The sequence below is a fragment of the Mastigoproctus giganteus genome, chromosome 9, assembly GCF_048544385.1.
Source record: "Mastigoproctus giganteus isolate SK-2022 chromosome 9, ASM4854438v1, whole genome shotgun sequence".
In the NCBI taxonomy this organism is placed as follows: domain Eukaryota; kingdom Metazoa; phylum Arthropoda; class Arachnida; order Uropygi; family Thelyphonidae; genus Mastigoproctus; species Mastigoproctus giganteus.
Genome location: NC_143583.1, coordinates 154052432 through 154066278, shown reverse-complemented (window position 1 = coordinate 154066278; position 13847 = coordinate 154052432). Strand labels below are relative to the sequence as shown.

General features: G+C 35.4%; 1 protein-coding gene across 1 annotated transcript in view; it reads right to left on the bottom strand.

Annotated features, from left to right (window-relative positions):
- fab1 (1-phosphatidylinositol 3-phosphate 5-kinase fab1) overlaps window positions 1-13847 on the bottom strand; it is an 809612-nt gene that overhangs the window by 284618 nt on the left and 511147 nt on the right. Inside the window, exons 26-27 of the mRNA XM_090380831.1 lie at window positions 11047-11167; window positions 2677-2764 (exon numbers count right to left, since the gene is read on the bottom strand). Coding sequence (XP_090236957.1) covers window positions 2677-2764; window positions 11047-11167 — 209 coding nt within the window. The remainder of the gene's footprint in view (window positions 1-2676; window positions 2765-11046; window positions 11168-13847) is intronic.

Here is a 13847-nt window from a genome sequence, read left to right as displayed (position 1 = left end):
GCTCCACATTCAATGTTGATGCCTTTCTGTCTTTCTGCCGTCAACTACAACAGATGCTGTTTGGTTCGTGTAGAGATGTTTGATTATTTGGATGTCCTTTTCATTAAGGCAGGGTTCCTCGATCTTGATGTGTTGGACTCAATCAAAGGCCTTCTCTCCACCTTTGCATCATGACCTGGGCACAAAATAATGCTTCTCCTGTACCTAGTCCTTCCCTAAATCCAAACTGCAGATCGTCCATCGACTCCTCACAATTCCTGAAAATTCCGACTTTGAATTATTTTTAGGAACATCTTGAGGACTTGGCTCATCAAGTTGATTAGTCTGAAGTCTCCACAAGTCCTTGTGTTTAGTTTTTTGGGAAGAGTATGAATGTCGATGTCAGCCAGTCCCAAGGGATATTGCCTGTGTCATAAATTCTGTTAAATAATTCAACAAGAATATGGTGTTTTTGTAGTCAAGCAATTTGACTATTTCCACTGTGATTTCATCAGGTCCTGCCGGCAACAAGGTCCTTTATGTATTTAGTTCACATGTCCAGTTTTTCTGATTCTTCCGTGATAATCTCACCTTTGTCATTTCGGATTGAAGTTGGTTGTTTCTTTCTATGAAGGAAAGAACAAAAGACTGACTCTTGTCTTGCAAAGTCTCTCTACTCTCTTTCTCACAGATGTTCTACTTCTGCCGTGTGCCATTTCTAAAGATACTTCGATGGGCAGTACTGCCCTTCTAAAGTGGAATCTATAATTCCACTGCTCTCTTCCAACCAGTCCCAACATATGCCTCAAGCATATGTTGGGACTGGTTGGACATACATCCATTCACTGTCCAAGTCCAAACTCATAGAATTAACCTTTCCTTTTTTCCTAATTTTTCCCATTTACTTCTGTTTTCTGGAACAGCATTACTTCACATATATTCCTTGAAAATTATAATCTACAGGAATTCAAGTCTATTGTCAATAAATATCTTCTGTCTTCTCAGCTTTCAACCAGACTTAGTACCAGTATGGTAATAAGTCTTATAGCTTACATGGTTAGGGACTTTCATTAAAAAAAAAAACTATTTTCAACCTAGTGGCACCGTTAAGGAATTGATTTTTTTTCATTCTTGTGGCATTCCTTTATGAATTTTTTACATCTACTATTTGTCATAAATTTTAAATCTGCAGAATTATGCCATTTCCCAATCAAGGCTATCAAAGAAATGCAGTCAAATTATTGTTAGAATTTATGTGTGTGTGTGTGTGTGTGTGTGTGTGTGTGTGTGTGTGTGTGTGTGTGTACATAGCTAAGTAGCTCTCAGCTGATGTTTGTAACTTTATATAAATTAATTTATTTAAGTTATATTAGATTTAATTTTGTTTTGTATACATTTGATGTCTACAATTACCATGCTTATCTAGCACAGTGTAGCAAAGACAGAGCATGATATAGGCATATATATTCATATTCTTTCATTAGACAAAATGAATAAGTAGGATATGAATATATGTATTTTGTCCCTCAGAATATTCCTATATAAACTATAGGTAGGCTGCAAGAAGTTGCTTGAAGTTTAGACTGGGTCACGTTATGAAAGGCCAAGGAAGAGCATGTATATCAAAGTTCTAGATGTTTGCATCTTCTGTGGTTAGCTGATCAGAATAAAGTTACTTTTAATTATTAATATAAGGAAATTGATTTCAGAAATATTTCTTTTTGCTTTAATTTTATAAGCAAAGTTTCCCCATCACTAAGTTTTCTCTTAAAAGTATGATCAATATTTCATAATTCTACTTCTAAAATTTCATTCTGCACAAGACTCAGTATTATTAATAAACAATAATATTTTTTGGATTAAATTTTTATTTTAATCAATTAACAATTTTTTTTTCTCTTCTAATAACACTAGCCAACACGATTTTTACCTCCAAGGACTTAAATGCTGTTTTTAACCAATTTTTATGCATAGATTTCAAAAATCTATGCATAAAAAACTACGAGAGTTTAACATCACATCACAGTAAATAAATATAGAGGGAGTTATGTTTTACCAAAATATGCCAATTTCACACAATATATAAAATTAGTATAACATACTAATTTATTTTAACAGATATCAGCTAATTCTCTTAATTTTAGTAATCGATTCTGGCCTCAGTTTTCTTGTGATAACCATAATCAGACTACCCATGGTTCTTAGGTTCAAATTCCGATGCAACAATTTACAATTTGAAGAGAGCACATTTGGCATTTTTGGTGAGGATTTTTGTAGGCTGTGCCAAGGTTTTCCAAGTACTGTATTAACTGATCATTACATGTTTTCAGGGTTGTAAATCTATCCACCAAACAATATTTTTTTACACCTTTATTACAAACTTGAATTATACATATATATTCCTTTATTTTGACATTAAATGTTGGTACATTTTTTGATGTAGACATGATAGAGAATTTTCATGGTGATTTTCGGAATCAGTATGTTTATTTCCTCCAGAATCACATATTTTCATTGCGGTGGTATGACAAAAAATATTTTTTGTTGGCTAGTGTAATTAACAGAGTGACCAAACATATCCTTGAAGCAGGAACCTTGAATATCACATTCACTTAAAATTTTTTATCCAAAGCACATATCAATCAGAAGATAAATATTTATTTAAGAAAAAAAAAAAAAAAAAACCTCATGACATACCTAGTATTCCATAAATGAACTGCTTCTGCAATATGCCTTTTCAGAAAAACAACACTATCTGCTATTTTCCACATCAAACTGCAGACCTCTGACAAATGTAAATAACCATAGGAGAAAAATTTTATAGAATTGATTTGAATTTGATTAAAACTCATCAGAAAATAATGTGAATGTCAACTTTAGAAGTTATATTATCAGTTTAAAATTTCTACCCAAAATTAAAAACTTTTTAGGAATAGAACAATATAGTTTTTAATGAAAAATAAGAATAATGTATATTAAAATAAATTTACAAGTTAAACTTTCTTGTATGCACAAAGTTTCAACTATATTAAACTGTAGTCAAACCCTTCAGCAGTTGTTGTTTGGGGTCAAAATAGCCCCCTGGTACATTTTAACATCCACCATTTCTTTGGAATGCAGAAAAAAATTATGATCACATGGACACTACTTCCAGGTATGGTACAAGGTAAAATGTTCAAAATCAAAGGATCACATTTATGTAAAGTGATATTCTACGCTAGTTTTTCAAATTGTAATGGGGATAGGGAGTATATATATATTCTATCATTTCAAATTCACAATAGATATACAGAGGCAGGTGAGGTGGGGCACTTCAACCTCCCACCTTAAAACAAGGTGGCTACTGCTTGAATTATAAGCACTATACACTTAAAATTGCAATGTCTATAATTCAATTCTAATTAAATTTACAGCGTGTATTTGCAGGTGTCCTACCATATCCAAATTGGCCAGTTTATAATTCAAATCCAAAGTAAATTTTCAGCAAATGTGATGTTGTTCTCCAGGCGGGGTGTCTTTATTTCAAATCACCATTTTGAAAAAGTGCTACCACCACCACTCATTTGGGAATTCTTATGTTTACAATCAATCCAAACCAAATTCAGAATACAAGTAAAGGAGTCTTAGGATGTTTTTCTCAATATTTTCTTAATTAAGTATCCCTTTCTTTGAAAATTTAGCATCAATACCCTCCTGACTGTTTTAAATTTGTATATTAAGAAAACTAAATTTTAATAAACTAGATTACATTAAGTGTAAGTTTTATGATTGATAATTTTTTATTCAATCTCATTTGCATACTTCAAAATTATTACAAACAGCCCAAAGAATACATTTAAAGAACAGAAATGTTGAAGCAATGGAATGTATTAACAAAAGTTAAAGGTATATTTAACTGGACTTGAAAGTATGTTATTTATGAAAAATCTGACCTTTTCATGGCACGGGATAATTCAAATTTGGGTTTTAAGCTGCTAATAAGATCGCATTCTGGACGTAATTTCTAAATTTGGTTTTTAGCACAATCAAATACAGTAAAATCTGGTTAATACAAACTTGGTTTATACAAAGCACTCATTTATAAGAAGCATATAGCATTTTCCTGTGAAAGGATAAGCTTTTCTATGTAAATATATCCATTTATTACAAAATTCTGTTAATATGTATTACAAAGTTCGTTTTCACCCTGTAAGAAATAAATATTGTTATTTTGTATGTTTAATACAAATCTTGGCACAGTTGTCCGATTATTGCTTCTGGCCACTTGGTTTCCTGCTTCCCGAAGAATGGCACTGACTTTTTAGAATTTATTTTTGTGTAAACAAAACCAGCTTATGGTAGCTACAACATAAGTGCACTCTGAAAAACACTGTTCTGAAGGATGAGCTGTTAAACTAACAAAAGAATAACAACAGTTTTTCTTAGTTGTTTACATACACTCCCTCACTCTACATGGGATTAAGGTCAGTTGCAATTGTTACACCAGTTCAAAGAGTCTTTTGCTACAGTATAATATATTTGCTGTACCATTTTATCTGGGCCGATGTCTTTTTTGGAACTTGTGTCTTTAAATTAATTTAAAGTTTCTTTATATTAAATCTCATTTAGCAGTGTTATGGCAGAAAAACGTAAATGGATGGAATTAAGCCCGGAAATTAAATTGAAAATTATACAAAAAGGCTGACATGATGGGATGTAGAAAAACGGACATTGCAAAGGAATACAACATCCCTTTACCTACTTTATCTATAATACTGAAAAAAAAAAATTGAAGTGCGTGATATTAGAGCAGCAATAAAAAACAACAAGAAATGAATTTGTTATGCAAAACACAAGGAGCTTGAAACAAAACTTTTCGAGTGGTACCAACAATGCGTGCATCCAATTTGCCAATATCAGGTCCGATTTTGCAAGAAAAGGCAAATTATATAGCTCAGCAACATGGAATTAACGACTTCAAATGCAGCAGTGGCTGGCTACAAAGATTTAAAGACAGGAATAACTTGATTAGGGAAGTAATTCTGTAGGGAACTGGAGACCAGAAGCTTATTAAACTCTAAAAGGTTAAATGATTTTGTAATAAATGAGAGCAAAGTGGAGGAGAAATTGTTGAAGTTAAATATAAGAAAGGCAGCTGGGGTTGATGGGATTTATCCAATTATATTAAATGCAGGTGGCAAAGGAAGCAAGCAAATGCTTCACCATAATTATGAGAGCATCCTTGGATTCAGAGGAAATCCACACAGAATGGAGATATGCAAATGTATCCCCAATTCACAAAGGGGGATCAAATGGTGACACGAGTAATAATAGACCTATTAGTTTAACTTTTGTTCGGGGGAAAATAATGGAGTCACTGGTTAAAGATGCATTGCAGGATCATCTAGACAAGACTGCAGTAATAATTCAGACACAGAATGGGTTAAGGGAAAGTCCTGTCTGACAAATTTGATTGGATACTATGATGTGGTTATGAAGGAACTGGATGAAAAAATAATTTTGATATCATATACTTGGATTTCAGGAAAGCTTTTGACATTGTTCTGCATGGAAGACTACTGTACTGAAAAAATTGGAGCAGATGGTATTAAGGATAAGTTGTTACAATGGATAAAAGGGTGATCGAGTGGGAGAAGACAGAGAGTGGTAATCAATGGACACTGCTCTTCATGGACTAATGTTATTAGTGGAGTCCTCCAGGGTTTGGTGTTGGATCCACTGTTGTTTTGTTTATTTATCAATGATATTGATGTAGGTATATTAGGCTTAATGTCAAAGTTTGCAGATGATACAAAGGTTGGCAGGGTTGTTAATGATAGTAATGGCAGTGTGCTACTGCAACAGGATCTAGAAAAGTTGGACAGATGGGCTGACAAGTGGCAACTGAAGATAACATTGACAAATGCAAAGTACTGCATATGGGTAGAACTAACCCCAGAGAAACGTACCAACTGTGTGTGGTACTACATTTAGAGTTGTAGGGAATGAAAAAGACCTGGGAGTAAGTCTGCAGTCATATATGAAGTTTTCTGAGTAGTGCAGACAGGCTGCCAGAGTAGGTCATGGGGTCTTGTCAATGATATACAGGAATTTTGCTAGTAGAGAAAAAGGAGGTGATTATCCCTTTGAATAAGGCAATGGTCAAGCCACACCTAGAGTACCGTGTACAGGTCTGGAGGCTTCATTTCAGGAAGGATGTAGAGTTGCTTAAGAGAGTACAGAGAAGGGCAACAAGATTGGTGAGGGGAACAAAGGGGTCCTTTTACCAAGAAAGGCTTAAGTTCTGCAAATTGCAGTGTCTGAAGACTAGGCACCTGCAAGATGATCTGACCGAGGTTATATGTATAAGGCCTTGAACGGTTTGAGCAGGCTCAGTTCTGATGGGATTCTTCCTCTCACTCAGATTACAAACCGGAGGGGGGGGGCATAAATTCAAACTGAAGAAAAACAGTTGTAGAATAGATGTGCAGAAGTTTGCCTTTACCAGCATGTAGTTGATTTCTGGAACAAACTTCCATCTGTTGTTGTGGAAGTTGATAGCTTAAATAAATTCAAGGAGGAACTGGACAAACTTGTAGAGGAAATTGATGTGTGAAATGGTTTACGCCCCCCCCCCCCTCCGGCTGATGCTACATTTGTTGAATAGTTTGTTATTTGGCTTTTAGGAGCATTAGCAACTAAGGCCATATTGCTCTGGGGATATGCAGTGGTCATTCCCTGACCTTTCCGCATCCTCCATATTTGGTGGGCATGGGCTCGAACCCCGGTCTAATCAAGAAGCGTGTGCTACGCACTGCTGCTCCTGCCCACCTGGCTATGGAGGCGATGTTGAATAGTATGATTGCAACAATATAAGTATTTGTCACAGGACTGCAACAATACAAATATCTGTCAACAATTTTTTTTTTCTTCTTGTATTTTTGTTATATTCCATTGTTAGGTGCTGCTATAGAAGTTTTCACCTCAATAATTTTGGAAAAGGCATTCAACGATGCCGAAGTCAGGTGCAGAGGTTTCTCGCGAGTATTGGGCAAGAATGAAAGTGACAAGACCTAAGAAAATAAAGACAAAGTTAGCAATGAGTGCACGAGAACAAAAGAGACTATTGAGATTGCTTAAAAGCTAAACAGAAAATAAAGCATCGGATTTAGTAGTGTTTTCAACCAGCAATGGTACTGCTCCATCTAACAATGATGTACCCAAGCGATTATTAATTATGTACAATGGAACATTTCTTCAATTGCTGAACCTCATAAAATTGATCAGTTTAAATGATCAAGCTCCTTTTCCTTACACCAACTACTATTTACATAAGTACGCAGACCAAGAGTCTGAAAGGAGATTTATGAAAAATTATCTGTTCTGTATGCTACATTTGTGATCATCTACGGTTCAAAAATGACAAAGAAAACCATTGATACGAACTGCATTTCCCGATATTGATATTGACAGGATCCTGGTATGTAATAGCCACAAAGGATCACTTAAGAACAACACCATTCCAGCGCTAAGTCGAATGGATTTGTCTACCCAGAAATTCCATCGCATTTACCGACAGAGAGAGAGAGGCTCATTTCTGCTCGCCTACCATTCAGGCTGATAAGGTGCCTGAGACATGCACACAGACATGACTGTCATCAAAGAATGACTGATCTATTGTGATTTGATACAATCAATAGAAAGGCATGACATTTACATAACAACACACATCAAGAGTTTGAAAGGAGATTTATGAAAAATAATTTCTGTTCCATATGCTACATTTGCAATTGTCTATGGTTCGAAAATGACACAAAACAGCTGCTAAAGATGGACCATTGATACGCATTGCAATTCTTAATGTTGACATTGATGGGATCCTGTGTAATAGCTGTAGAGGAACACTTAAGAACAACACCATTCCAGCGCTATCTAAGGCGAATGGCTTTGTTTATCCAGAAATTCTATTTCATTAAAGAAGTTGGATTTATTGACAGAGAGAGGCTCGTTTCTCCTTGCTTACCATTCATGCAGATAAGGCACCCAAGATACACTTGCAGACAATACGGCATTCTGGGGCAAGCGATCAATGTGCCTGATTCAGTCAACACAATGGTCCACTGCTTGCAAAGGAAGATTGGCGACAACCATTGTATAAACATACATATAAAACATAGGAAAATACACAAGTCCAGCTATTTGATTGAGTTAGTAAGAAAGCGAGTGGCTTCAGTATTTGGTCAATATGCCTCTATCGATTGTATCAAATTGCAATAGATCATTCATTCTTTGATGACAGTCACATGGAAATTAATTTGGCTAAAGACGACATATGCAAAACAGTATTGATTGAGGAAAGTCTCATCATCCAACAGAAAACATTATATAGGGACAATAAATATCTTAGAATCGACCCAGGAGAAACTAATATACTGCAGAGCTTACTGTTTGAAGAGCATGCAAAAGAACTCTCCTTTCCCAGCATTTGTCTAGGACAACTCAGAAGATTCAGAGAGAATTTACATGATGCCATTCATGATGGCAATGAGCAAGTCAAACAATCTGATCAATGCAGTGTTACTTCATTTATGTAGCAATAAAGATAATGAGATAAAGAACAAGAGATGCTTTGATGGTGGCTTTCAAATACATAGGTTAAGATACTGAACTGACCTGCCGGCAAGTTCAATTCAAAGAATACATTAACAGCTGCATTAAAAACAATTTGGCCTTCCTAAGGACAATTCCAAACTCAACCTACTAGTGGGCCCAATGTAAATGCAATCTATTTGCTATGATTAGACAGCTCGGTAAACCTACAGCAGTCTTGATTCTGAGTGTTAATGAAATCAATTGGCCGTGATTGCTTCAACTATTGTACAAGTTAAAGAATAACATGCACAATATTAGCGAGGATGATGCGAGTGACATGGACTCCATGTAGAATGCAATACTAGGAAATGAAGTTGCTGTACCTCGAGTGATATATTTCAAGAAGATTGTGGCTGTAACTATGAACATATTGCAGTCGAAATGTTATAGCCCGTTTAGTCAATTTTACATGGTCAACTTTTTCAAGCACATAGAATTTCAACATTGTGGTAGTACATGCACACACATTTTACTGTGGCTAAATAATGTTCCCAAAGACACTTTGGTTGAGAACAAAGAAAACGCCATCACAATGATTGACAATTTAGGGTCTGTCTCCACTAGTGAGGCTTTGGGGATCATTAAGCTTCAAACCGACAAACATATAGTGGTGGACAAAAAACTGCATCATCTTAAAAAAAGTAACATTTGTAAGTGAAACGTATAAGATATTGTTTGATTACAGTCATTTTGTTTGTTGCAAAGCAAAGGTATAGCATCACTTAATGATTCTATTACATCAGACAGTAATTGCAAGGTATTGCATCAGCCGTTTCTATAAATACGCCGTTGGAATAGTATACATGCATATTGGTATCCTGTTTTGCAGAGGTGTAAGCATGGCTCCATGTGTTCAGTTGACACCAAGGAAAAAAGTGCAGCTGCTGTTTGTCCCAGGAAGGGCTTTCTACACGTGCTATCGCTGATAAAATAGGCTGTCACCAGTCAATACTATCCTGGGTGCTGAAATTAAAGCGTGAAACTGGTGATGTGAGAAGACTAGCCCCTTCCTGAGATCGATATTTGAAATGGTTATGACTTCGTAATTGCCATGCTAGTACTCCTGATCTAAAACTGGACTTTGAGATGGCCTCTAGTGTTGAAACAAGTGCATGAACTATCCAAAGACAGCTTTCGGAATGTGGTCTGCATGCCTATTGGCCCAAGAAGAAGAAGAAGCATTTGTTGACCCAACAAATGAGGAAGAAGCGACTTACTTAGGCTAAAATGCATGTTTCGCGGACAAAAGGGCAATGGGACACCATCTTTTCTGATGAATCGAAATTCAACCTGCATGGCTCGGATGGGAAGCGATATGTCAGAAGACAAAAATTGGAGGCATATCATCCTGACTGCATAAATAACACCTACTGTAAAGTTCCCCACCAGTCAGATGGTCTGGGGATGCATAACAAGTGAAGGGGTGGGGGAATTAAGTTTATTAACAGAACAGTGAATGCAGAAACCCATACTACTATCTTGGAGGAGTGCCCAAAACCCGTTATTAGGGATCGCCACTCAGACGTCGAAAACTGCATTTTTCAACAGGACTCAGCACCTTGCCACACAGCAAAACTGGTAAATTTTATGCTATTTAGATTTAATGATGAGTTTGTCTTCTTGTCTCACAAGGCTTAAAACATACTTACACCAATGTTTTCCCTCATTTTTCTCCCCTAAGGTGCATTCATACCTCAGAAAGGCTGGCATTACAGTGTTGGATTGGCCAGGCAACAGTCCAGATTTGAACCCTACTGAAAATTGCTGGTACATAATGTCATCTAAAACTGCTCAAAAGAAGCCAACAAGTAAGATTCAGCTTACTTATTCCAAATGGGCATATGTTAAAAAGTAATGTATCAGACTCCTCAAACAAACCATTAATACTCATGCCACAAACTTTTCAAACACTTCTCTTATTGCACAAATGGCTGAAGGTCAAATTTCAGCAGCATGTATTAATCACATTAAAGATGTTTCAGTTGGGCTATAGTTAGCTGATCTTAGACTCAGGATTATAGTTCTTTTTTTGCAAGTTATTTCAGCTGTCAGTCCCCACAATGTACCAAATTGGTTCATGAAGATACATTTCTATAAAACAATACAGAAAACTGCCAAAACCAACACACATTTTGTGCTTTCCATATTATTTATTTACCATAATTAAGAATTGGTTGAATGCTAAGTTGGCATTGTAATGTTTAGACACAATCAGCAAATTAAATTATATTATGCTGTTGTACATCATCTGTACAAATGTAGGTTCACAAGCCAATTTGGGTTAAGTGTTAAGCAAATGCTTCATTCAACTATGCAGTGCATATGTTTAAATTTTTAACTACAGTTCACAAAAAAAATAGCAATTCAAATCAACTTTGATGATGATATATTACGGTACAAAAATTAGCAAGAATATGATTCAAAAGAAACCCTTACCCTTATTTTCTTTACTTTCACTAATACATGGAGCAGCAGCAATTTGTTTACTTTCTAAAGTAGGTGAAGTTAATTTTAGCTGGATCTCCTCAATTCTTTCTCGAAAACAGCCTGTTTCTATCTGGATATAAAATTATATAATGTTATGTTCCAATATGAGAAAACCTTTATTTGTAAATGAAATTTTATTGTGGGGAATACTGCAATTTTAGCACAATTTAAAAATTCAGTTTCAGCAGAATTAAGTGACAGAAAATGAACTGTAAATATAGCAATTATCAGGTATATTTTGAATCATATTGGGTCACTTGATGTCTATGGGTTAACTGTTGATGACCATGATCAGGTTGCAGAGTATAGGATATTGAATAGGTATTTTGCATCTGCATTCACACATGAAGAATTCTTTAGGGTAGGGGATGCCAGAAGTTTATCAAACTCTAGCAGGGAGAGCTAAATGACTTTGTGATAAATGAAAGGAAAGTGGAGGAGAAATTGTTAAGGATGGACATAAAAAAGGCAATTGGGGCAGATGGAATCTATCCAATTATATTAAGGGAGGCAGCAAAGGAGGTAAGCAAACCCTTAGCCATAATTATGAGAGCATCCTTGAATTCAGGAGAGGTCCCTATGGACCGGAGAAGTGCAGATATATCCCCAATTTGTAAAGCAGGATCAAAAGGTGACATGAGTAATTGCAGACCTGTTAGCCTAATGTCTGTTCCAGAGAAAATAATGGAATTACCGGTTAAAGAAGTAATGCAGGACCATTTGGACAGGGATGCAATTATACTGCAATCACAGCATGGATTTGTGAAGGAGTGATCTTGTTTAACCAATCTGATAAGTTACTATGGCACAGTGACAAAGGAACTGGATGCAAAAAATAATTTTGACATCAATACACTTAGATTTCAGGAAGGCTTTTGATACTGTTGCACATAAAAGACTGCTATACAAACTCAAGCAACATGGCATTAAGGGAAAGTTACTGCTATGGATAAAGGGATGGTTAAGTGGAAGAAGACAGTGGTTATCAATGGACACTGCTTTTCATGGACTAATGTTATTAATGGAGTTCCCCAGGGTTCAAGTGCTGGGTCCATTGTTGTTTTAAATATTTATCAATGATATTGATGAAGGTATATAAGGCTTAATGGTCTAAGTTTGCAGATGATACAAAGGTTGGCTGGGTGGTTAATGACAGTCATTAGGGTGAGATACTACAACAAGGTTTTTGAAAATTGGGTCAATGGGCCGAGAAATAGCAGTTTAAGTTTAACATTTTAGTCTCACTTTAGGAAGGATGTAGATCTGCTGAAATGGGGTGCAGAGACGGGCAACCAGATTGGTGAAGGGGACGAAATGGGTGTTCTTACCTAGAAAGATTTCAGTTCTGCAAATTGCATTGCAGTGTCTCGAGACCAGATTGAGGTGCTTAAACCCTTCAGTGGATTGAGTAAGCTGAATGTTAATGATATTCTTCCACCTGCTGGGACTACACACGTGAGGAGGCATAAATTCAAGATTCAAGTTGAGGAAGGATGGTTGCAGGATACATGTGCAGAAGTTTGCCTTCAGCCAGTGGGTAACTGATTGTTTGAACAGGTTTCCATCTGTTGTTGTGGAAGCGGGTGGGTTGAACAAATTCAAGATAGAACTAGACAAATTCTTGGATGGGTGAACTGTTTTTTTTTTTTTTTTTGGCTGATGCTGTATAAGTTTGCTTTCTTGAATCATTTGCCATTACTACTGGTATATGGGGAGCAGTAGCTAAACCAAAAAAAATCTTAGATTATAGAGATGCATATGATGAAGTAAACTTTATCACATAAGAAACTTCATTGAAAATTCACTAGAGACTATTACTGAGTCCAATGCCAAATGAACTGATATTTCTGGAAACTTTAGATTATTGGAAAAATTAAAAACTTCCTAGAATAATAATTCACTCAGATTAACTTTCTTTTTCCATGATATCTTGTCTCCATTTTGAGATTCACGCTCTTCTCATTTTATTTCCATCATCATTAGATACTTTGCACAAAAACACTATATTCCCTTTCTCCAAATTTCTACAATAAATTTTAATATAAGATTTTAGGAGTATTAATTCTCATTACTAAAAAAAAAAAAGAAAAACGTCATTAGGCATGGCATCTCTAGTTCTTGACTCAGTTTCCTCATGAACAAAAATTATATCAGTAGTTCATATCTGTACGAGTCATCTAAATATGGGGTGGGGGGAACCATCTGCATTGAAACTCAGTATACTTCTTTAATTAAAACATATAAGGATATGTGTGTAAGCTATGGCTTACTCAGGACTACCTTGCATGCAATTTATTTGTTTGCAATTTATCTTTTTCTGCTTAATGTTGCCGAAAGTGAAGTTTTAAATTTGGTCAGAAATTAGAATTCCTCCACAGTAAATTCCATTTCAATAAATTATGAATTAATATAGATATATTCTTTATAAAGCCGTAAAGAAAAACTTTTCAAAAAAAATTAATATCACATAATTCAATCCCCAATTTCACTGGCAAGATTAAACAACCTTTACAGCAACTTAATACTTTAGATTCATCATATCGCAATTGCAAGATCATTATTTAATATACAAATAAAGGTGACAAAGTTATTTTAATTAGTCCAATTATATTAATAAATTACAGGTTGCCACAATGTACAAATTTGTTCATGAAGGTACATTTCTAAAAATATAAGGTAAATAATTCTTGAATGCATAGTAATTCTGTAGCTAAAAGACTGTGAGTAGGGATTAAAACAACATCTTTTGC